The sequence below is a fragment of the Pipra filicauda genome, unplaced genomic scaffold, assembly GCF_003945595.2.
Source record: "Pipra filicauda isolate LSUMZ 115617 unplaced genomic scaffold, ASM394559v2 scaffold737_size122705_pilon, whole genome shotgun sequence".
NCBI lineage: Eukaryota > Metazoa > Chordata > Aves > Passeriformes > Pipridae > Pipra > Pipra filicauda.
Genome location: NW_024104906.1, coordinates 45,112 through 70,340, shown reverse-complemented (window position 1 = coordinate 70,340; position 25,229 = coordinate 45,112). Strand labels below are relative to the sequence as shown.

Genomic DNA, 25,229 nt, shown 5'->3' with positions numbered 1-25,229 from the left:
CAGCTGTGGCTCTGCATTAGATGTGGCACCACCACTCTCCCCTTTCTGTGATGCTGGTGCAGGAGAGGAGCAGGATGCTCTCCTGGGACTGGGAGGAGTGTCCCTGGTGCCAAAGGCTGTAATGAACTGACCCCCAGCATCCCAACTGTCTGGGGACACGTCATGGGGAAGGGCAGGGTCTCCTGCCTCACATGGGGTCTGGGGAGTCTGTGATATTATCCTGCCTGTTCCCCAGTGCCACGACTCACCTGTGACACTCAGGTTCTGGGGAGCACTGAGGGCTGAGTTCCTCACTCGGTTGCTCTTGTCCTTATGCTGGTATCCACACGTGTATGTCCCTGTGCTCCCGCTTGTCATAGGGAACAGCATGGAGTAGCTCCCCTTCTGCTGCTGGGCTTTCAGGCTGCTCACCTCTACCTCGTCCTTGCAGAAGACGATTCGGGTATCAGGAGACTTCCAGGCAATCTGGCACTGAAACAAAACCTCTTCCCCCTCCTGTGCAGCAATGGGGGTTATGAAGAAGTCAGGAGCTGGGAGGTCACCTGCAGAGACTGCACAGAGAGTGACTGAGATGGTGTTACTGCTGTCGGGGTGGAAAATGCTTCATATCTGGGAAGGGAAGACCCCCTCTCCAAGGGGTCACACACACTGGGAACAAAGCCCTTCTCCCTTCCCATCTCCCACCCCACACACCTCCCTTTACAGGGCCTGTCCCTGTGCTCACCATCCCCTGGGGAGCTGCAGATGTCCTGGGCCATCACACCGGCACCTGCACCGTGGGGCACAGAGGGTTTTGGTCAGAGGGGCAGCAACCCAGTTCAGCCCCGTGCCCCTGTCCACATTTCTACTGCTGAGTCTGTGCTATTTGAGCACCTTCCACCCATGGGGCTCCATCCTGCCTCTGCCTTGTCACCAGGCTTGACACCTCCCCAAGCCCATTTTGTTTGGTTTTGTGGTTCCAGGTGGGTGCCTCTGGCTCCCTAAAGCACTTCAGCATCTGCCAAGTCTCACACCATGACCAAAATACTTAGCATGGATTAGACAATGGTCTTACATAGACCATAACATATTTTGGAGAGAAATTTAATACCTTTGGAATGTACTTACCCTGAAGGATGTTTCCAAAAATTCAATGTGAGTCTCTAAATGTGTCCCGAGCAACTCCCGTAGTCAAAATTGTCTGGTCAGGGCTTGGAGCCATCTGGTTTATTGAAGTTGTCCCTACCCAGGAAGGGTAGAACCCTTCCAAGCAAAACCATTATTCTGCAGTCTTGAGCAAATTTTGGACAGTCAGTGAGAAAATGAAAATAAAGGGCTTTAAACAACCAAAACCAGTGACAGTTGATCCCAGAGAAGAGAAGACATGGGAAATTTGTGGAGCGTGTGGAAAACATGACAGTTTGGAAGAAAAATGCAGATGATAAGCCAGAGACATTTTTAATCCTCTTTTCCAAAATGCCCCCAAGCGTATTGAAGAGAGAGAAATTGAGGGGGATCAGAACAGCGCCCTCAAACACTTCATTATGAAGGAACAACTGTTTCCTACCACAGAGATTTTTTTTTGTTTCAACCCAGTCAAACCAATGAAGAAAGGCCAGGCCTTGTCTGTCCTCTACAGTGTAAGGGCAGCCTGGGGCTGAGCTGGGCAGGTGGGACCTGGAGGGCTGCAGGCACCTGAACTGCAATTTCTTGTCCTCTGGCTCCATCCCTCTCTCCAGAGGATGCTGTTGATGCCATCAATCCTTGCCCAAACTGGCAGGGGGATGCGTTGTGTAACTGGACTGGTTTTCCCTGTCAGGGATGCAAGATTCATACAGGGGGAGGAAGCTGTTTTAGGACAATTTGGGGAGGTGGTGTCAAAGCTCCTGACCTGAGCTCCCCACCATCCTGTTGTGGGTGCCTGTGAGTCTGGAAAAGGGTGGCGGGTTGGACACAGAGGTGCAGGAGGAAGGTGGGAAGTGTGGACTGGAGGGCTGCTGAGTGGGGCAGGACAGGGCCCATGCTGGGCACAGGACAGGACCCAGGGAAAGAGTGTGTGGAGCAGCCATGCAGCAATGAGGGGCAGAGCTGCTCTGGGGAGGGCAGGAGGACAATTGCTTCCTCCAGATCCCGTGGACCTCTGAGCAAAGGGGGTGATTTCCAACCCCTCGGAGGGAGTTTGGTTCATGGTATGAGACTTGGCAGATTCTGAAGTGTTTTAGGGAGCCAGAAGAATGCACCTGGAACCACAAACCCAACCAAAACTGTCTCTGATGCAAGCAAGCTTCTTGCAAAAGGCTCCTTTGCTGTGGGATGGCTTGAGCTTGGGGTGCATGTCGGGGGCTGCTGATAGATCCCAGACCCCCAAGTGTCCCACAGCCAGACACCTCCCTCTCCAACCATCCCAAGAGCCTGGGACGTGCCATGGGACAGGACAGGGTCCCCACACTCACATGGGATCTGTGGGGACTACGAGAGTTGCCTGCACATGCCCCAGTGAGTTCCATGTCTCACCTCTGAAACTCAGAATCCGGGGAGCACTGAGGGCTGAGTTCCTCACTCGGTTGCTCTTGTCCTTGTGCTGGTATCCACATGTGTATGTGCCTGTGCTCCTGCTCGTCATGGAGAAGAGCATGGAGTAGGTCCCTTTTCCCTGTCGGGCTTTCAGGCTGTGCACCTCCACCCCGTCCTTGCAGAAGACAATTCGGGTACCAGGAGACTTCCAGACAATTTGGCACCGAAAATAAACCTCTTCCCCCTCCTGTGCAGCAATGGGGGTCACAGAGAGGGCAGGAGCTGGTAGATCACCTGGAGAGATGGCACAGGGATGGACAGGGAGAGTGTTATTGTCATCAGAGCTGGCCAATGGCTTGGATCTCAGTAGAGAAGACTTTCCTCTCCTGGGGTGCACAAAGGGGGAACAAAGCCTTCTCCCTTCCCATCTCCCCTCCCTCATAACTCCCTTTATAGGACCTCTCTCCGTACTCACCATCCCCTGGGGAGCTGCAGATGTCCTGGGCCATCACACCGGCACCTGCACCGTGGGGCACAGAGGGTTTTGGTTAGAGGGGCAGCAACCCAGCTCAACCCTGTGTCCCTGCCCACATTCCCATTGCTGAGTCTGTGCTGGGTGAGCCCCTTCCTACCCATGGGGCTCCATCCTGCCTCTCGTTTGTCTCCTGTCTTGACATCTCCAGAAACCCATCTTGGTTCGGATTTTGGTTCCAAGTAGATGCCCTTCATGCCCTAAAGCACTTCAGCATCTGACTAGTTTTAGACTACGACCTGAATTTTCTTTAAGGGATGTGAAAGTACACCCTTTGCTTGGAGGTCCATGGGAGCTGGAGGAAGCAGCTCTGCCCCTCATTGCTGCACAGCTGCTCCACACAGGACCCTTTCCCTGGGTCCTGCCCTGTGCCCAGCACAGGCCCTGTCCTGCCCTGCTCAGCAGCCCTCCAGTGCTCAGCCCCAAGGCACAGCCAGCCCCCAGCTCACCCAGCACCAGCAGCAGCAGGAGGAGGAGGAGGAGGAGGAAGGCTGGGCGAGCAGAAGACAGCCTGGCACATCCCAGCTGCCCCAGCATTGTTTGGGCACTGCAGGAACAGCCTCTCCTGGAAGTGTCTGCTGTGGGCTGAGCTCTGCACAGCGCTTCAAGAGCTGCCTGGCCTGTGCCTTGCAGAGCACCTGGGACTGCTCCTGCTGCACGTCTGTGGCCGGCAGGGCCTTTCCCACGAGGAGGGGCTGTGGTGAGTGGGGGCCCTGCCTCAGCCCCCACTGCGGCCGCTGAGCCTGCAGAGCCCCCGCTTTCATTTCCGGACACCGCGAGCCCGGAGCACGAGCCATGTTTGCCTGTCCCTCTGGGGCAGCATCCTCCCTGCAAAGCCCTCCTGCCCCTTGGCCCCCACCCTGCTCTGCCCTGCTCTCACTGCTCCTCCCAGTTCCTCTGCCACATGGAGCCAAGGGATTCTCCAAGGGGAAACTGGCCATGGGCACAAGTGGCTCCACAGCTCTGGGGGTGGTAGCCAAGGCCACGGGGGCCTGTGTGGACAAGAGCAGCTTCACGTTTCCACATCTGTGTTATTTTGTGGTATTTCTACCTCTCCACACAGAAGGACAACATGGCAGGACACAGAATCCAGGAGGTTCCTGGAACTTCCTCCTCCAAGTGATAGAGGAGCCAGTGAGCAGTGGGGATCTGCTGGACCTTCTACTCACCACCCACAAGGCACTGCTCTTCTGCCCACCACGGTGCCTCTACAAGGGCACTGTGACCCGCCAGCCTGTGCCCAGAGACCTGCCCTTGGCTGAGCATATCAAGTCTGGCTTTTTCTATGGGAAACCTTTTGCTCCCCTGAGTCCCCCTGCTGCTCATTTGGCAGATGAAGGCAGGAGACTGGGGACTGAGAAGGAGGGAAGGCTCTGTTGTGTCTCCCTAGTGAGTGCTTTAGTTCACAGAAGTGGAGACAGGGTTTTGCTGTAGCTCTTGCACAGCTGGAGTTGCAGGTCCTGCACATGTGTGTCACACAGGATTTGAGAGTCCAGGGCTGCAGGACCACCCTGTGGTGGTTGCACTGGCAGAAGAGGGTCACATTCGGTGCAACCTGTGCACATCCCTGGGGCACAAAACAGACACAGCTCAGAGCCCAGTTACAAGTGAGTTGTTGCAGAACAGATGAACAGAGAGCAAAGGTGGGGTGTGAAACAGGGTGCAAACAGTGTTCAAAACAACTGCCACCAAAACCTGAAAGCACTGTGGGAGCTTTCATCACAAATGGACTTGACTTTTTACACCTTCAGCCAGTGCAGAGATGTCCCACCTGATAACTGATATTATATGGTGGGTTTGGAGCACGTTGTTCTATTGCACCTCATTTATCTCAAGGCAAAATAGCTGCTTATTATTAGTCTGAGTTTACAGGTCAGGAATATTCATGGGTAGTAATTCTTACTGAGATTTTTAACAACTAAATCAGCATTAGAATTGACATCCCTAACCTGCCTATGAGGCATCTCAAACTGGAGGAGCAAATCCCATTTTACATCCTGGGTTAAACCCTGAAATCTCTATCAGCACCCCACGACTTTACTGTTCTTTCTCAAGGCATCTCTCATCCCACCCCACTCAGGTCCCCATTTTATTGAAAAATATTAATTTCCAGATTTGAGCACTATTTGCACTCATGCACAGGTGTGTTTAATTTCACACCTCTGTATTTTGGGGTCTCAGTCTGTAGAAGTTTGGCTGCGACTTGGTTTCAGATCTCATTATCTTTGCAAACCCTATGGCCTGACACTGGTTATGGCCATAATGCAATGCCAGAGGCAGTGGCTTCACAGAGTTATTTCCAGTCTCCCCTTTACCCTGTAGCAACAAGGGAAAAAAAATCTCTGTGGATGGATTTTACTCAACTTGTTCTAATCTTTGATCACCCTCATGATAAAAAGCACTAAAAAGTTTTCCACACACTGAAACAGAGTTTCTCATGTTGCAGCTTGTGCCTGTTCCCTCTTACCCGACCAAGGTACATCTGCAAGGGATGTCCTATGGAGAGAGAAATGTAGCAAGGACAGCTACATGAGCAATGAGCCCCAGACTGGTCCCTGAGACAGACACTGTTACCCGGGCAGGTGATGGAGTCTCTGTCCTTGGAGATCTTCAAAACCTCTGGATGAGGTTCTACACAAGCGGCTCCAGGTGTCCCTGCTTGAGCAGGGCGTTGGACCAGATGACCTATTCCAACCTCAATTCCTCTCTATCTCTAGGAGGATCAGGCACCAAGTCACAGGAGGGAGAAATGCTCTAAAAATTATCCAAGTCTTCCAGCAGCACCAACACTTCCCAACACAGAGAGCCCAGGGAATGCAGGGGGCTGGGAGGTCCAGCTCAGGAAAAATGAAATGAAAGCTGGACATAAAAAATAGGAAGCAAAACACAATTCCCTTAATGACTTCTCCTGAGGACACTGAAATTTCAGCTCCGGTATTTCTTCAACTACAACCAAAATTAGGGAATAAAGTGATGCAGACAAGACACTATAATGATTTTTCCAAACACTTTTGAACATCTTCCTGACTTCCATATTTTTTGTTGGTCAATACTTCACTAGCTCAGAAGGATTCTGTGTCTCTGGATCATACCACTCATCTTCTTATGCACTTTCTATTACTATGCCTGAAAATAAACAGCCAAGGGGAAGTGAAAGTTAAACACACACAGGAATTGGTACAGATCCAGCTACCTCTGACTTTGCAGATTCTGAAATTTGTGGTTTGACATTTCTTGTGCCCTGTACAGAATCATAGAGACAGAGAGAAGTTGAGGCTGGAAGACACCTGGAGAGATCATCTGGTCCAAACCCCCTTCCCAAGCAGGGACACCTGGAGCCACTTGGCCAGAATCTCATCCAGAGGGGGGAATTCAGAGGAGCAAAAGGTTTCCCATAGCAAAAGCCAGGCTTGATATGCTCAGCTAAGGGCAGGTCCCTGGGCACGGGCTGGCAGAACAGCAAGTCTGTTGCAGCTGGTGAGTAGAAGGTCTAGCAGAGCCCCACTCCTCATCAGTTCCTCTATCCCTCGAAAGAGGAAGTTCCAGAAACCTGGTGGATTGGTGCTGTCCTGCTGTGCTGTCCCTCCAGCAGCTCTTAGAGCTGTTGAATTTCACCAGAAGGTCCAGACCCTGTGAATGTGAAGCCGCTCCTGTCTGTAGAGGTCTCATTCCCTTGTCCTTCCTGCTCAGATGGCCTGGAGCAGAATCCCACCGTAATGTCACCTAGAGCTCTCCTTTCTTTATTCCTAGCCCAGGAGCTCTCCCTTGGCTCCTCATCCATCCCCAGGGGAGCTCCATGGACTCTCACATAACAAGCTGTGGTAGGCCTTGAATTTGAGCAGTTGCAGCTGTGAAGTTGTAAGGAATGTAAACAATCCAGGATGAGAAAGCAGAAAAGGAGAAAAACTGCTCTAAATAACAGGTGCTGTTTTTGAGATCTGCCAGCACGTGAAGAAGTGTCGACCACCTACCAAAAGATGAGTTTAGGCACGTGAACAGAAGTACCTGACCAATGAAATATAATATGCTTGCACGTGGACAGAGAAAAAGAATATAAATCTAAGCCTATTGTAAATAAAGTTGCCTTGTGCCTTTGCCTGCCTAATTGCTGCCTGAGTGCATTCTTGACCGTCGTCAACAAGTAACTTTTCATCATCGTCTTCCCTGCCTGTCCTTCCTAAAATCCTGTGTGGCTCCAGTACAAAAGAGCAGTCAGAGGAGCCGTTGCATCACATCTCCCTGATCCCAACAAGGTCACATCCCTGAAACCACACCCAGGTCTCTGTCTCACCCTCTTTATTCCCCACAGGGGCTGCATTAGTGGACAGGCCCTTCCCAGAAGCCCCTCAGCACAAGGACTGCCCAGAAAGGGCTTGGCGGTTTCTCCACAGTGGAGCACTGTCAGCACTTCCTGGGGAAAATGCCATTGCTGGAGGTGACCCTGCTGGAGCCTCATCTGGATGTGTTTCATTTCTGTCCCATCACCCCCTGACCTTTGCTCATCAGCCCAGTCTGTCACTCCCTCCCAGGACAGCCAGTTCATCTCTCCTTCCCCCATCATTCCCAGTTTCAAGCCCTCTTTAGAGGCTCATCCATTCTACTGGAAGAAGTAGCTTTGTCCTGCTTGGTGAGGTGGGTCCCAGCTCTGCCCAGTGGATGCTGAGCTGCAAAGAGTGTCCATTGATCAGAGAGCCCAAAACTGTTGCCCAAATCAGCATCACAGCCAGTTCTCGACCTGTAACATCAGCTTCCTCTTCATCTCCTTTCCACCTTGCACAACAGGATTGACAAGAAAACCACATGGTCCCCCATGGCCTTGGCTACCACTCCCAGTTTCTTCTGACAGAATCACTTGGATCCATGTGGAACACTACAGTGACACTGTCCTTGGCCATCCCTTTGCCATCTCTCCAGGTGACTTCCTGGCTTCTGCATTCCACACGATCCCACTGCTGCACATGAGGATGAATAGGTTTTGTTTTGGTGCCAAATTTGCTGGAAGTCTTCTGCCACCCAAATTGTCTTCTGCAAGGATGTGGTGTGGGTGAACAGCCTTAAAGGGCAACAGGGGCAGGGGAGCCATCACATGCTCTTCACCATGATGAGGGGGAGCACAGACACATGTGGATACCAGCACAGAGACAACAGTAACTGAGTGAGGAACTCTGCCCTCAGTGCTCCCCAGAACCTGAGTGTCACAGGTGAGTCCTGGCATTGGAGCACGGGCAGGAAACACTCCCAGGCTGCAGAGCCCCCAGGTGAGGGACGGGACCCTGCACTGCTCCGTGGCACATCCCTTGGCATTTGGAATGCTGGAGCTCAGTGGGCAGTTCAGCCCAGCCTTTGGCACCAGGGACACTCCTCCCAGTCCCAGGAGAGCATCCTGCTCCTCTCCTGCACCAGCATCACAGAAAGGGGAGAGTGGTGGTGCCACATCTAATGCAGAGCCACAGCTGGGCAGGGCATTCATTTATTGATCCCCACAGTTGACAGATAGTGGACCACGGGGTCCCCACAGTGGCTGAGTCTGTGCAGTACCTGGGGGAGCTGCAGGCTCTCAGCCTGTGCCTTTCTCCTCCCAGGCAGCAGGTCCAGCTCCCAGGCAGGGACAGTCACTGAAGATGAGTGGTTCTCTCTCTGCACACTCAGTGTCACTTCCCACCGGCTGCAGTTCTTCACGAACTGCTCCAGTGTTTGACCCTCGCAGGGTCTCAGGTCCAGCCAGCAAACCTGCTCCAGCCCAGGCTGCTCACGAGGTTTGACCCTCCTTCAGGCGCTGTGGAGGACCAGACACCAGCACGTTTTGTCTCAGGCATTCTGATTGTTGGGAGAGGGAAATTGTGATTGTAAGAGAGGGTCCCATGGAGGTGGGGTAGTATGTTCTGAACCATGAGCTCACCCCTTAAGACTCCTGTTCAGGATGTTTGCGTCATCTCCCCCTCCTCTTCCTCCCCCCTCCCCCGGGCTCACTTCCTCTAAGAGGGCGCCAAAAAACTTTGTGGGCAGTTTTACGTGAACGGCTGCAGCAGCTGAACCACAAAGAGTAGCAGATCGGTGCGTTTCTCTCTCATTTTTTTTTTTTACTCACTCTCTCAGTCACTTCCCTTGTTAACCCCAGCTGGAAATATCAGAAGTAAAAATATGGGTTTATAGGCATATCGCGAAGTTGTAAGATATCCAAGTCTCAGAGTGGACTTGGGTGTCAGAGTCTTTTTCAGCCAGTTAAGGGAAATATAAAAATTCCCAAAATTAAAATCTTTCGGGGCCACGTGAGAGTTTGATACACAGGGGTTTCTTTTCTCTCTTTGGGCTAAGAACAAAGGAAGATCCCTCACTTTTGACAGAGGATGGCCAGTGGCCAGTTAGAAAGAAGGGAAAGCCCCTTTTCAGAGACAAGAAACCTTTTTAGGCAAAAGCGAATATATGAAGCTTCTCTGAAAAAGGTGGGATTTTGTACAACTATAAAAATGCATGAAATTTAAACCCAAGGGGTCTTTTCTCCCCAAAGAACTCGGTGTGGGACTAGAGCCAGCACTCTGAATAAATTCTTTCTTTTTGTTTCATGAGTTTTTGCCGTCCTTCTGAATTCAAGGGAGAAGGTTTTTCTCACAGAAATACTTCTGGCACAGTCTTTGGAGGAAGAAACAGCTGCGAAAAGTAAGACTAAGAGGAAAATACAAGAGCACTTCAGTTCACTGAAGTTCTTGAAAAGCAGAATTACTCCCATTTCAAGCTGATTTCTCTGAATGGTGACTGTCAATTCCCAGGGAAACCCCACCTTCATTCTCTATGTAATCTGTCGGCGAAACATCAGTCTTAGAGTAAAATCATCCTTGATCTTCAGGCAGAGCCACACCCTGAGTTAATCCTTGATCATCTCTGATCCACAGACTGAAGACACGGGGATCGTTCTCACCTGACAACAGGTAAAATCCAGCTCTAATTCTGAACTAAGACACAGTTTGTGGGCATTGAGCAGGATCTTTGCTTGTCTTAAACTTCTCAGTAGCATCAAAGCTCCATTTGCACCTAATTCCCTACAACACCAACACGGAGCCCTCCTATGGCAGAGGAGATGTGACCTTCTGGCAGCAAAGTAACTCTTGGGCACAGAAATGCTGCATTTAAAATTCAGAACTTGATCCTTCTGTTCATTTCCCTCCTGCAGGTGAAAGTTTCTCTGGCAAGAGGAAAAATAGCTGTCCTATATCAGTGCTCACCTTTCCTGACTCAGGTAGGTAAGCAGGTCTCTTTTATTTCTCTCCCTCCTGAACAAGTGGTGAATGTGGTGGTATTCCCCCTCTGGAAAGGGATGTTGGGCCCAGGGACCCCCTGGGGGCAGGGCCTTGAGGCAAAGCAGGGCTGATGATAACTCTGGAACCTTCTTCTCCGTAAGCAAGGCTGGTTCCAGTTGTGCCCACTTGGAACTGTTTCCTGCCGGAAGCTGAAAAAGTAGGAAAGTGCCCTGATTTTATGGGAATTTGGGATGACAATAACTCTGAGAGCACCCAGGGCTCAGCTGCATCTGCAGGAATGTTACTGAGCTTAAACTGTGTCCTGGTGTGTCTGTTCAGCAGTGCTGAACATGAAGCCTTGGGGGACAGAGGAACTCTGTGTTTGATTGTTGTGCTGAGATTTTTAGGTCTATTTTCACTTGTCTTCTTTTGAAAAGCATTCAGCTTGTTTGGGAATATGGGTTTGGTCTCTGAAGCAGTAACTGATGACTTGTTAAACAGCGAGGTTTCTTTTGAGCCCTCCTTGGATGACAGGGAAATTTGTAAAAGTTGGATGTAAAAAGACCATGACATTTGTCAGAAGAAGTATCTGTGTTGCTAAACAAGGTATGTAAGGTCTCAGCAAGTTCTGGATGGAATTCATAGGTAAGATGTTCCAGTCTTGTGACATTTTGCATTTCCAAGCCTCTAGCTCCTGATCTAGAGGCAAAGAGGTTTCTTCAAGTCCTGTGTCATATCTGCCCCTTCCCAAATGCCTGATTTAGTATCCAACCCTGATAATATCTGAAACAGCCCCTGAGACCTCTTTTTAGGTGACTGAGGAGCAGCCCTCTCATCTCTAATCAGGATTAACCTCTTTCCCATAGCAGATGTCCAAATTAATGCCTCTGACAAAATTTCATATGGCCTCATGGGATAATGGACTGCAAAGAACAAACTTAGTGCATGTCCAAGCCCATGAAAACAGGAGGAAGAGCAGAATTTAACAGGACAGTTTCCAAAGTTTAGTGTCAGTTGCAGTTTGACATTCAATGCCCTGAGCTGCCTGTGGAGTTTATGGACATGTGGGCCATGTGGTTGGTGGAACTGAGGCTGTGGTCATGTCACCCCAAGACCTGTGGCTTGTTGAGTGATGTGAGACTGTCCTGGTTTAAGCCCAGATGGCCACTAAGTACCACAGAGCTGCTCGCTCACTCCCTGGCCCCCGGCACCCCCTGGGCGGGGAGAAGAATTGGAAAGAAACAGTAAACCTTGTGGGTTAAAAAAATAACAGCTTAATAATTGAAACACATTTTAAAAATAATTAGAATAAGATTAATAATAAGAATTGTAATTTAAAGTAGAGAGGGAGATGGAGAGGGAGAGCGAGAGGGCAGAATAAAACCCATGTGATGTCCAATTTTGCTCACCACCCACTGACTGATGCCCAGCCTGTCCCCGAGCAGAGATCAGTCCCCTTCCGGCCAACTCCCCCCAGATAATATACTGGGAATGATGCTCCATGGTCTGGAATATCCCTCTGGCCAGTTCAGGTTACCTGTCCTGGCTGTGCTCCCTCCCAGCTTCTTGTGCAGCTCCTTACTGGCAGAACAGGAGACACTGCAAAGTCCTTGACTTGGGCTGAGCACAACTGAGCCACAACCAAAATATCAGCATGTGATCAGCATTATTCTCATCTTGAATCCAAAACACTGCCCTGCACCAGCCACAAGGAAAAAAATTAACTCTATCCTGTCCAAAACCAGAACAGAAACCTCTGAGTGCCTGTTTATCTCCATGTGCCAGAAACAGAGCTGAGATCAGAGGAAAAAGCCTCTGCTCTGGAGATCAGAGTGGAGACAAATCCCCATCATGGTGATCTGTGGTGAATTGGATGAAATCCCTCCAGGAGTCCATGTCCCTCCTTAGCAAGTGAAGAGGGACAATTTGTGATTAAAACTAAGTGAATTGAACACTTCCCTTGTCACTCCACGTGTGCTTACCCAGCTGGCCAAACGTGGCAGGACATCCCAGGACAAGAATTAATCCAGAATTACTGATGTCTGCCTTGATCCACCACCAGGCCTGTTCCAACTGCATCTGATTTAGTCCCATGAGATGTAGCTGTGAGACCTTATGGCCACCTTATGGCTGGGAAGTAGGGATGTATCCAGAACTGCAGTGCACGGTGATTAACTCTTGCTTGGAAACCATCAGGGTGTCTCACCTTCCTCACTGCTCACTAACCATGGAATATTGAACACTAATAAAGTCATAAAGATACCAAACCAGAAGTGTTGCTATGAGGACTGAGATAAGGACTGTCAGTCCCACTCTGGAAATGTCAAAGTTCGCAGAGAGAGCCAGAGCCAGAGAGGGGAAGGATCTTTAGCGTAGTGCAGCAAAGCTGACCCTGGTGCAGGTCCCTAAATGATTCCAGGTTTGTGCTGGAGCTGATGCACTGTCACCCTGCAGCCTGAGGGTTCCCAGGGAGAGGGAACTTCAGGATAGCAAACACCATGGATTCCCCATCTCCAAATGTAGGCATGGGAGGGGGTAAACTGTGTCTTCCTTCTTTTCCCCCCAGCTCAGAGCACGGACAGAGAGACTCCTGCAACCCAGACCAGAGATTTAAACTGGTGTATTAATTCAGGTGTCCATCAAATTTCACAGCAGGCAGTGGGGACTGGGTTGAATTTTCCTCTCTTGCATCCCCTGTCACAACTTCCTGGGAGCACGTTGGACTGAGAGAAATTCCCAGAAGCTGCAAGGATAATTGAGATCTCTGGAAAGGCACAAGTTCTCTTGATGTCTGAACTCAACTGTTTGAGTGCTTTGCACCTTTAGAAGTCACAGCTGGCAAGTGCCAGGTGAGAGAGATCGGGGGCTTTGGGACAGGATTTCCCTTCCTTGTCCACTTCCCTTCTGTGCCTGTTCCAGGTCAGCTGCAGGATTGTCCCACCTCTGTGACTGCAGGGATGGACCAGAGGAGATGGCTCCCGTTGGCTCTGACACTGCTTCCAGCCTGGTTTCTCCCTCTCTCCTATGACTTTGGGCTTTTCAATTTCCCCAGTTACAATTTTGTCTCAGAGGAAAGAAGAAAAGGAGAAAGTGAGTAAATGCTCCAAACCACAATGAATTTATCTTTTATAAAAAGAACACGTGAGCCATTTTCAAAGGCCATTAATTCTGCTTTCCTAAGATTTTTTTCAGAACTGACAATTTCCCCAAAAGATCTCTGAGGTTTTTATTTTTTTCTCTGGCATTCTTCATTGATGAAGGTGCATGAACAGAAGGGACCAATGTCATTAGTGAATATTTGCAACTGTCATTTGTTCCTCATTGTGTTCCCCCAGTGCTCTGTGTCCTTCACACCAGTACATTCTCTGATTGATTCCAACCAAATGCTCACTCATGTTTGATTTCCACAGAAAATTTTGAGCTTAGCTCTCCCCAGAATGTAGTTGGAATTGTCGGCCAGGATACAATCCTTCCTTGCACCATCTCTTCCACAAAGCCACTGGACAACCCTGAAGTGCAATGGAAGAAGATCACAGATGGACATCCAGAGGACATCTATACATATGGACAGTCTGGTGGTGAACCAATGCAGAAATACCATGGGCGGACATCAATGCCAGGAGATGGATTTGCCACTGGGAAGGTGTCCCTGACGCTGAAGAACGTCCAGCCAGCAGATGAAGGAATGTACAGTTGCACTGTGACATCCAGGGACTGGAGTGCTGACACAGCCACCGAGCTCAGCATTGCAGGTTGGAGACTCCCTGGGCTGGGAGGGGAAGGGGGGAAGCTCTTCCAGAGGGAAAAGAGTGCTCTGAAAGGTCACTGTCCCCCAGCTGATGCCCCTCATATGACCCAACATGTCACCTCCCCACTCACAGCAGCCCTTGGGCCACATGGCTCCTGCTTTTTGATCCATGGGACACTTGATTTCTAAGTCACTGAGGGGTCTGTAAGGAGCCAAGAAAATTCAACCCATGTGCCAACATCCAGGAGGTAATAGGGGAACTGGTGATCTGACTGGCCCATGAGGGTCATGGCAGCCCTGGTAGTTTTAGGCAAGAAGGAAGGAGCTTTAAAGCTGAATGTTGCAGGAGACACGGAGCCTGCACTGCCTGTTGGAAGGCAGTTGCATTGTGTGGTGAAATGGAGCAGGCAGGAATAGCTTGGTAAAGCTGCAAAGAGACTGGGGCTGAGTTCCTGTGGCAAGAGATGTTGTGCAAGCCCCATGCCCAGCCTGAGCCTTGTTATGACCCATGTGGGGCTGGAGAGCTGCAGCAATCCCTGCTGGGGAGGTGTGAGCCTGCCTGGGAGATAGACAAGTGCTCAGCATCCCTGGCTGTGGGACTGATAGGAATGGTGCCCTCCCTCTGGGGACTCCTCAGCTGGGCTAAGGAGATGTTCTGGGCTCCCAGTTCCCCCCAGATGGACAGTTGGCATCGTTTGTGTGCAGGGATTGATGTCAGGTGGAGCTGGTCAGCCTGGAGTCACTGAGCAAAAATAGCACTGAATCATATCATGGTTTGGGTTGGAAGTGACCTTCCATTTGCTACTATTGCCCAGGACAAATATCTATGAAATCCAGCTCTGACCCAGCAGTGGAACTCAGAACCATGTGTGGTGCATCCCCCTCACCACCCTGGCACAGCTTTGGCACAGTCCCTGGGCAGTGACCATCTGTGCCCACCTGTAGTGCCGGCATGGACTGGGGAGGTGCCAGGGAAAAAGCTGAGTGGGCTTTAGTGCCCTGTGTCCTGCTTTGACAATCCTCAAACTTGGACCAGCCTCCTACAGATTCATTCTAAAAGAGGGATACAAACCACACACCTTCTCACTGCCAGCTCCATGGGATAGTGGGGAGCTGAGAGACAAACCCATCCCACGCTGTAGCTCTTTCTCAGCCAAAGGAAATTTGGCATTTATGGCAGATGGAGTGGGGGATCTCAGAAAGACCATTGCAAAGGTTGGGTTAAGGACTGAGAGAAAGTGGCAGCAACTTCTGGAAGAAGCAAGAGCTGTGAATCCAAGGTAGAGCTGGTTCCATGGAAACACACTTTTCCCACTCACAAACTCTCTTGCCTTTAAGGTACTGGGGAAGTGTTCCTTGAAATTCTGGGCCCTCAAGGGCAAGGGCTCGAGCTTGGCTGTAGATCACACGGATGGTTCCCCGAACCTACTGTCCAGTGGGTGACTGAGGATGGGCAGGGTCTGTTTGCAGACACTGAAATACAGCAGGACAGTGAGAAACTCTTCAGTGTGTGGAGTCGAGTCACAGTTACAGGAGAGGAAGTGGGAAAAGTCACCTGTCAAATCCTGAACCCCCTGGTGCAGATGGAGAAGAAAACTATTGCGCATCTCTCAGGTGAGTCCCATCGCCCTGAGAAGCCTTTGCTGAAGGCTCATTGTCTCAGGAGCCCTGGAAGACCCTTTCCAGTGCCAGGGAAGATGACAGCTCTCCAGTCCAGCCAGATCCCAGAGCAGCCTGGGGCACTGCAGGCAGGACAGGTTGCAGTGAGGGTCCCTCTTGCCCCAGATGCAGATCCCTAGGGAAGGCAGGTTCTGCCCACCCATGTAGGACTGACTGGGACTATTTGTCCCTTCCTCTCCACAGGAACTCTTTGGATGGGTGCTCAGATTTTGGGGAAAAGATTGAATATTGCCACTGATGACTCAGGTTTTTTCTTTTCAAAGGTGCTGCTTTTCCCCGTGTGTCTCCACTTGTCCCTGCCTTCTGGACACTACTCACTTTATTCCTTCTCACATTGGCTGCTGGTGCTGTTCTGGTATTTCGAGGTAAGGGCTCTTGGTTCACAGGACCTCATGTTTTCAGAAGGCTGTGGGAGGTCAATCCCTGTGAGAAAGTTCTCTGCAGAACCTGCTCTGGCAGAGGGTGTTCCTTGTGCATGGTAGAGGAAGGCTCTGAACAGATGGCTCCGGTGAAGTGGCTGAGGGTTTTACACATCACTTCTGGGGTTTAGTTTCACTCTTTGACTGCCAGGCATCATTTCTCAGCCCCTTGTGAGACTGGTCTGACAATTAGCATGAAATATCATGTAGAGTTTGCCTCTGGTCCGTAGAATTAGCACACCTAAGCTCTCCTGCAGGTAGGAGCTTTCCATGTGCTACTCTGTCATCTAGAGGCAGAAGGGAGATGCCTCCACAGGCAGCTGAGAGCTTGAGGGAGCATGGTACCTACAGACAAGAGGAGGGAGGAGGGTGGGTTGGTGGACTTTTCCTGTGGTGAATTAGAAGGGTCCCTTCCTCTGCCTCCACTGGGCTCATCTACCCAAGCCTCCAGTGGAGCTTGTTCATCAGAGCTGGACCTTTTTTCCCAAAAGTGTCCATGGTGCCTCCCCATCTTGGAAAGGGCCTCTCCAGAGATCTCTGTCTCCACAGCCATGGCTGGGCAGAGGGCTGACCCTTCCCTCGCAGCTCTCCTGAGCTCACACCACTTGCATCTTCTGAAATCTGCGCTGAAGCTGCATCTGAGCAGCTGTCATTGCATCTGTGCAATGGACATGGACCTGGACCTGGAGAGTTCCCACAGAGGATGATAAACACCTAGGGAATGATCACTGTGAGCACACAGGGAAGGGAGAACTGCAGCTCATGAAGCCATGGCAGATGGGGGCTGTTGCAGACACCTCTGGACAAACTGGCTGCTCATGACTTGGATGGGTGGACTCTTCAATGGGTAAGAAACTGGTTGCTAGCTGGGCCCAGAGGGTTGTGGTGAATGGAACTACATCCAGTTGGGGCCGGTCTCTAGTGGTGTCTCCCGGGCTCAGTTTTGGGGCCGCTCCTGTTTAACATCTTTATTGATGCACAAAGTTAAACAAGGCCAAGGGCCGGGTCCTGCACTCAGGTCACACCAACCCCCTGCAACTCCAGGCTGGGGGAGGAGTGGCTTGAGAGCTGTTCCACAGAAAGGGACTTAGGGGTGCTGGTTGGCAGACAGCTCAGTATGAGGATTTAAAAGCCAGGGAAGAGATCAGTCATGGTGCCCACAGGTGCACAAGCATGGGAATGCCCCATCCTTTTTTTTCTAAGGATGAGTGAGTTCTTTTCCAAGGACACTGAACTAGAAAAGATTCTCTGAGGAAAGAGAAGCTTGGAGCACACAAATCAGTAAATAAGAAGGACATATTAAGAACAGCCCTTTGGAGAAAGCCTTGTGAATGATGGTTGATGGAAAACTCACCATGAGCCAGCAGTGAGCACTCACAGCCCTGAAACCAACAGGATCCTGGGCTGCATCCAAAGGAGGGGGGGCAGCAGGTCAAGGGAGGAGATTCTCCCCCTCTACTCTGCTCCTGTCAGACCCTGCCTGGAGTCCTGTCTACAGTTCTGGTGCCCCAAGAAAAGAAGGACATGGAACTGTTGAAGCAAGTCCAGAGGAGGCCAAACAGTTGATAAGAGGACTGGAGCACCTCCCCTGTGGAGACAGGCTGAGAGAGTTGGGACTGTTCAGCCTGGAGAAGAGAAGGTTGTGTGGAGACCTCACAGCACCTTCCAGTATCTGAAGGGGCTACAGGGAAGGCAGAGAGAGACTCTGCATGAGGAACTATAGTAATAGGACAAGGGGAAATTTAGATTAGATATTCGGAAGAAATTCTTTCCTGTGAGAGTGGTGAGATACTGGAACAGGCTGCCCAGGAAGATTGTGGATGTCCCAACCCTGGCAGGGTTCAAGGCCAGGTTGGATAAGGCCTTGAGCAACTTGATCTGGCGGGAGGTGCCCCTGCCCATGTCAGGGGTGTTGGGACTGGATGATCTTTAAGGTCCCTTCCAACCCTTAACATTTTATTATTCTCTGTGGGAACTAAGTCTGAGTTTCTTGTCCCATGCCTGCACGAAAAAAGAAGGCAAAATCAAAACCATTTCCAGGTGCCCCCTTAAGTGCAAGCTTTGTTTCTCTGAGGTGAGGAGGGAGAGAAGGAACAATAAAACACACTGAGAAGAGACCCTCAAAAAGACAATTTAAAACAGAAGTTTTATCATCTGCAGGGCAGATGGGTGGTCTCATCTTCAAGGGGGTAATGTCAGTGTCATAGGGATACCTCTCTTTTTTCACAGAAATGAAAGTGGTGGAAAATACCACAGGGGCCCTGGAATCCATGTGGAAGAGGGACCTCCATGAAGTCTCCCAGAAAATTCAAACTCTGCAGGAAGATTTCCAGAACATGCAGCAGTCTACACAGTGTGACATTCAGTTGCTCAGAACAGACCTGGAGAACAAACTAGGTGAGCAGGGCCATTCCCCAGCAAGGCCTTCACGTCTCTGAAGGCAAAAGCTGCTCTACAGGCTAACTGTCCTGTGAGCTCGTCCTGCACAGCTCCTCAAAGGGGATGGGGAAGGACAGTCCTTACATGGGGAACAGCTTTTGTGATCCTGACACTGGAACACCTCCATGCTGAAATTTTCTCTGCAGGAGCTCAAGGGCCCTCTTCTCTCCTTCATCTTTGTAAAGAGTGTGTACTGTGGGTCCCCTCATTCCCTGATACGTGTTAAGGTTCCCCCTTGAAGTCCTGTCCCCATCTCTCTCCCTGTCCCCATTGCCCTTCTCCTACTCCTCCACTGCTGGTCCCAGGCTGGGGGAAGCTGGGCTGTGCCCACCCTGCATGTCTGTGCCCATGAGGAGCCCTACCTGTGCTCCCCTGCTCAGCTCAGGGGCATCTCAACAGGCAGTGCAGGAGGTGGGGCAGGGGAGGGCACTGGCAGCACCCGGCACTCTCTTGCCCAATGTCTGGGGACCTTCCCCTGGGCGGGCACAGAGCCCATGTCCTGAACTCTCTCTGTCTCTGATATGTTCCAGAACGGACATGGAAGTCCTTCTTCCTCCCCTTCCCCACTTCTTCATGGGAAAGTGTGTTGTCTCCCATGGCTCACAGATTCATTCTGGAGAGATGGAAAGGGGTGGTTCCTACCCTCCATCCTGCCCATCAGGCCTTTGTCAAGGCCTTTTGGGAAGGGTCACAGGGCCTCTGCTCTTTCCCCAGCCCTCCATCAGTCAGTCAATCCAAAGCAGTTCAAAGAACCAAACAGGGAATAACCCCAGGCACCATTCCAGGCTGGGGGTGACCTGCTGGAAAGTTGCTCTGCCGAGAAGGACCTGGGGGTCCTGGTGAAAAAAATGTTTTCCCAGAGTCAGCCATGTGCCCTTGTGGATGAGGACAATGGTATCCTGGGGTGCATTAGGAGGAGCATTGCCAGCAGGTCAGGGGAGAAGCAGCCCTGGTGATGCACATCTGGAGTCTTGTGTCCAGGAGATACTCAGGCAGTAGCTGGGCTGCTGCCTGAGGAAGGGGTAGCCTTGCAGGCAGATGGGACCAGTGAAAATACAGCTCCTGCCATTCTGTGGCAAACCAAACAGGTCTCCTGCAGGGAAATTAAGCTCCTTGTTTCCTATCCCTTCTCCCCTGCCACCAGTAGGCCATTTTCCTTCTCCTCAAGAATTCCTGCCTTGATTTCAATGATAGTTGGAGTTCTTACTGCTAAAAGACAAAGCATCCCAGTGCCTCAGGCTTTGCTCTCTTTGGAGGATGGCCTCGGACTTCTCAAAGTGCTTCATAAGTTAGAGAAGCAGCGTGTTACTCCAGGAGAACATCATCCTTTTGGCCAACAGCTTGGGCTGACTCTGAGCACACTGGGGCCCAGCAAGCCTTGACAAATCCACTAATTGCCTGCTTTTCTCTTTTCCCACAGAGCTTTTCAAAATACAGTACTACAAAGAGAAGCATAGAGGATATCGTGCAGGTGAGTCCTCAGAGCCTGAGTGCAGCTCTCGAAAACATGTCCAACCCCCTCAGAGAACTGTTTGGAGAAGAATATGCTCAGATCAAGGGTAGTTTGATGACTTTTTTCCCTGTCCTGTGCTGCCAAAGGCCCTGCCTGTGCCTGTCAAGAGCATCTCAGCTGTGGGAAGCAGGGGCAGCCGGCTTGCACTGGCCACTGCAGCCCCCTCTCCCACTCCTGCTTTGGCCTCTGTGGTCTTTCAGGAAAAGTGTCTGGAGCTGATTTGGCTCCACTGCAAGAGCAGTTCCTTCTTCTTTAAATCTGAGCAGAGCTAGAGGAGCTCAGTTCATGCCATTGCTCCTTGCTCAAGTCCTGCCAGGGGTTCATCCCATTCACTGCTGAGCATGGAAAACTGAGGCAAGAAACATTTTTGTGGCAGTGCAGATCACTCTTTCACCATGTGGCAGCAATATCTAGACTGGTGCTGTCCTGTTATTTAGGAGAAACTGCCTAAAGCTTGAAAATCATCTTCAGACTTTGCCTAGGAGTTAATCCTGACACCCAAAACTAATTGCAGCTGCTGTCACCTCCTGGTCCTTTTCCCCAGCAACACAGAGATGGAGGGAGAGGGTGTCCAGCCCCACAGGCTCCTCCTTGGGGCTGCCTGCTGGAGTCCCAGGAGCTCTGACTGAGTGCCTGGCACTCGGGGTGTGCACATTGCCACTCTCTGTGACAGCAGTTCAAGGAAGGGACGTGGCGGGAGGGGAGGGGAGAAGCTCGAGGTGCCCTGAGGCTGCCCAGGGAACCTGAGCATTGAGAGGGGGGAAGGACAAATGGGAGGGGGATGAGGGCCCAGAAGAGAAAGGCTCAGAAAAGCAGAGCTTGTGTTTTCTGCTCCTCACGACCTGACCTGACCATTGCAGTTGTTGTCACCCTGGACGCTGCCACAGCTCATCCCGGATTGGGAATATCTACAGATGGGAAGAGAGTGGTAGAGGGAGGTTTCGGCATGCAAGGTATCATCAGAGACTTCTCCAGCAATGAGAAGAGATTTGATTCCCATCTGTTTGTGTTGGCAAAGCAAAGATTCAGATATGGGAGGCTCTACTGGGAAGTGTCTGTTCGGGGAAGAAGAAACTGGGCCTTGGGTATTGCCCAGGAATCTGTGACTCGCAAAGGGCCACTGACTCTGACCCCTAAGAATGGCTTCTGGGTCATCGGGTTGGCAGATGGGCGAGACTATTGGGCCTACACGGATCCTCAGACCCGTCTGAGTGTGAGGGGGGAGTTGGAAGTCATTGGGATCTTCCTAGACATCCTAGCCAAGGAGGTGTCTTTCTACCATGTGTACGATAAGGAAGCAGCTCTGTACACTTTTAGCATTGCTGATGGCAGCAGCCAGAGAGATGAATTCATTCCCTTCTTCTCCTTAGGCTCTGCTACTGCAAACCATGATCCTCAGGCTCTGGTAATAGTGTAGATTTTTGATGATGTTCAATAGTTTACTCCACATTTCAAAGCTCAGTAATGTACAGTCAGTGATGAAATCCCATTGTAATCAGGCTGCTGCCTAATTTGTGTCTCCTGAACAAAGCTAATGAAGGACAGGACAGATCTCTCAGAGTGGTCTGCTCTGAGTTTTTTGCCTTATGAATCAGAGTGAAGAATGTTTTGAGGGAAATTCTATGTGCTCAAGAAAAATAAATGTACTTTAATGTTTGTATGAAAAAAAGTGGTGTGAGGGACTGAAAAAAAAGTTATTAAAATTATTACTGGCTCAAAACAGCTCTGTGTGTGTGAGAGGGGACAGATCAGATTCTGCCAAGGTGCAGTGGTGCTCTGCCCCCATGAAAACATCTCGTGCAGCTGTCAATCACTGGCACACTGGTAGCACTGCCCCACACCACACCCCAGGGGACCCCTAACCCAGATCTCAAATGGCTGGCAGACCAGAACCCTACCTGGGCGTCATGGCCACAGGAGTCCAGAGCAAATACGACCAACATCATGAGGCCCTCCATGTGCATGGCCCTATCATTCTTGGATTTGTGTTAGCTGGTTCTATGCTCGATCTAAGGCAGTAGCTATAATTCTCTCTCTCTCTCTTTTTACTTCTTAATTTCCTTTTCTTAATATTTGGGTAACTTAAACTTGGATGGGTTGGAATTTGCTAAATCAATGCTTTGTGAAATGCTTTATGTTGGTTGAATGCTTCTTTTAAACTTTTTCCAAAATTTGCTAGTAAAAGTGTGTTATTTTGACCCCCTGAAAAGCTTTGCAGCATTTCTCCAGTGTGTGGCCTCACGGTATAAAAGTACTGAAGGCCCTTTTAATAAATCTGTCGGGTGGATTTTTGAAACCGGGTACCTTTTGACATAAAACCCCTTCAATGAGCTCATGAGAAGAGCCTGGGGTCTTACAGGTTGAGTGTGAGTTTTTCTGAAAAATCTAGTATCTTTTTCCTGTTTGTCTATGAGCTGACATTTGTTGAGGAGGGACAGTAATGGAGCAGCTTTTTGGGCACCTGGAAACCAGTCAAGGTCACCCCACCACATATCTCCACATGGCTTTGGAATGTCTCCAAGGCAAAGACTCCACAGCCTCTCTAGGGAACTTGAACCTGGGCTTGGTCACTCTCAAAGTAAGAAAGTGTTTTCTGATGTTTAGAGGTACCCTCCTGTGTTTCAGTTTTTCCAATTGCATTATGTTCTGTCCCTGGCACCTCTGGGAAGAGCTTCCTTCAGGTGTTCATAAACATTGCTGAGGTCCCCCCAAGCCTTCTGCTCTCCAGGCTGAATGGTCCCTGCTCTCCCAGCCTTTCTTCTGATGCCTGAAAAACCAGAAAATAACTCTTTAAAACTCTTTTTGAGGATTAGGAAGCAAAAGCACTCATTTATTACAACAAACCAGATGCACAGGAATATTTTTCAAAGTGTGCATCCCAAACTACATAGGTGTTACAACTTTATACTCTCATCTAATGACAATATTTGGACATTATCTCACCTGTTACACCCACTTCCAAAGCCATTCCTGTCTTAGTACCACCCTCAATACGCCTCCCGATTTTGATAGAGAACTCTTCATCTCGTTAAAATCCCTTTTCTATTGAAAATCTTAACAAAGAGCATTAAACAGAACTTTTAGGAATTTTGCACAAAACTACTAGCTGTACTAAAATCTATATGATATAGATTTTAAGTCATCACTTCATGGGAGAAATCCTCCAGTCCCTAAGTCATCTGTGTGGGAATTCCCTGGACTCTCTCCACTCTGTCTGTATCTCTTTCGTCCTGGGGAGCCCCAAACAGCAGCTGTGGCCTCTCCAGTGCTGAGCAGAAGGCAAAGATCCCCTGTCTCAACCTGTGGCCTCACTCCTCCAGTATTGCCTGGGATACCCTTTGTGGGAAGAGCAGGTTCCGCAGCTTGGAGCCCAGCAGAGCCCTCAGGTCCTTTTCTGCCCAGATGTTTTGCAGCTGGGTGTCCCCCAGCATGTGCTGATGCCTGGCCTTGTTCCTCCCCACTACAGGAATTTGCCCTTCTCCTTGCTGACCTTGCAGATGTTCCTGTCAGCCCCTTTTTCTCCAGCCTGTTCAGGCCCATCTGGATGGCAGCAGGACCCCCCTGCCAGTCTGGGATCACCCTCCAACATGCTGAGGGGGCTCTCATCTCCAGACCTGAGGTGTGTGTTTCCTTTCCTCTCTGTGTCTGGTTTGCTTCAGGGTGGTTATTCTGAGCAGCTGCCACATGCCTGCTCACTCATCTGCCCACTGGGGGCAAATCAGGCTCTGCCAGTTCTGCCTCCTTCACCCTGCAAGCCTTGAACTGGGATGGGGCACAAAAACACCTTGTTCTCCTACATCTGTCTGAAAGGGACCATGATGGGGGACTTTCTGCTGTTGGGCCTTACACCCACAGCCCTCTCCTTTCCTCAATGGCACCGGGAGGGAGCTGAAATTCAGACACATTCAGCACTGTCCCCTTCCTGCCCTGAGCCAATTTCTCTTTTTTCCTACTGGCTCTGAGACCTTGGGCCAAGGTTTTGGAAAGGCCTTTCAGGGTGTTTGTGAGGCCTCCTGTGTTTTGTCTAGAGAGATGAGGAGCACAGAGGGTGATTTCCTCGATTCTTCTGATAGGAATAGGCAGATCCATCAGGTCAACAAGTGGCTCCGAGATTGGTGTAATCAGAAAAATTCTGGGGTTTTTGACCATGGGTTGATCGACTCAACACCTGGTCTGCTGATACCTGGTACCTGGGATGCACCAGTCTCAGAGGGGAGAAAGTTCTAGCACAGGAGCCAGAGGGATTGTTGACTGAGCTTTCAACTGGCTTGAAAGGGGGAAGGAACAAAACCAGGCTCACCAGTGATAAGCAATGTAGTGCCAAAACTTGAGAAAATGAGCACTAAAAAAAAGGAAAGAAAAAAAGAAAGAAAGAAAAACCCGTAAAATCATAAATATAATCTTATCACCTGAGCCTATCCCAGGTGCAAGAAATGTGTCCTCTGTATTAAAAACCATAGTCTTAAAACAAAAAAGGGGGAATATGACACCCCAAGTAGATAAAGCTGTATTTACCCTGAATTTTTTGAATTTAGATCAATAAGTATTGTACAAAACCCCACAAGAAGATACCTAATGATAAGGACCCATCGAGTTGTTAGCATGGGGAAGGGATATGCTTGTGTTTTGTCTCCCACAGGACCCTTTTGGCTTCCAACACGTTTGATGAAATGTTGTCGTGAGTGGACCCGACACACAATCCAATCCTGCAAATGCAGAACCTGTCCCTGAAGAATCCCGGGAGGAGACTGATGAATGCTGAGCCGCACAAGCCCTGCCCAGATGTCACATGGAAGACAATATTCTAGGGATATTTCATTGTATCATGAACACTAACTGGCATGACTCAGTCGTGGTATGTGTCTCTCACTCATTTGCCTTCTTGGCCGCACCTGACGTTGTGATTACTGTTACTAACAATCCCTGTAAATGATCAATATTTTAGTTATATCATGAATCAAAATATATCCACTCTCAGTTTATCATCCGTAATTCCCACGTGCAGAGGAGCTGAACTGTGGCTCCCAGTGAACCAAGCCAGAGCCTGGTAGGATGATGCAGGATACAGGAAATTAATGAAACTGTTAACACAGTCAAGAAATATATTTATATTTATATTTATATAAAATGAATTATTTATTATGAGAAATGAACACACAAATAAACAGAT

At 50.0% G+C, this 25,229-nt stretch overlaps 1 protein-coding gene across 1 annotated transcript; it reads left to right on the top strand.

The window, feature by feature from the left end:
• Window positions 1–9,051: 9,051 nt before the first annotated feature.
• Window positions 9,052–21,736, top strand: LOC113997337 (butyrophilin-like protein 9). Its single transcript, XM_039389531.1, has 11 exons — window positions 9,052–9,079; window positions 9,618–9,682; window positions 9,793–9,951; window positions 10,194–10,259; window positions 13,180–13,350; window positions 13,671–14,012; window positions 15,347–15,622; window positions 15,952–16,053; window positions 18,337–18,504; window positions 19,967–20,017; window positions 20,920–21,736. Exons 5-11 carry the CDS (start codon window positions 13,218–13,220, stop codon window positions 21,474–21,476), a joined length of 1,629 nt encoding a protein of 542 aa, XP_039245465.1. The 5' UTR covers window positions 9,052–9,079; window positions 9,618–9,682; window positions 9,793–9,951; window positions 10,194–10,259; window positions 13,180–13,217; the 3' UTR covers window positions 21,477–21,736.
• Window positions 21,737–25,229: the final 3,493 nt, after the last annotated feature.

Bases quoted from the DNA above. Each gene is read 5' to 3' on its own strand.
- LOC113997337 (XM_039389531.1), top strand. From the start codon at position 13,218: ATGGACCAGAGGAGATGGCTCCCGTTGGCTCTGACACTGCTTCCAGCC. The intron at 14,013-15,346 runs GTTGGAGACTCC...CTTGCCTTTAAG, and splicing joins CACCGAGCTCAGCATTGCAG to GTACTGGGGAAGTGTTCCTT. The intron at 20,018-20,919 runs GTGAGTCCTCAG...TGACCATTGCAG, and splicing joins GCATAGAGGATATCGTGCAG to TTGTTGTCACCCTGGACGCT.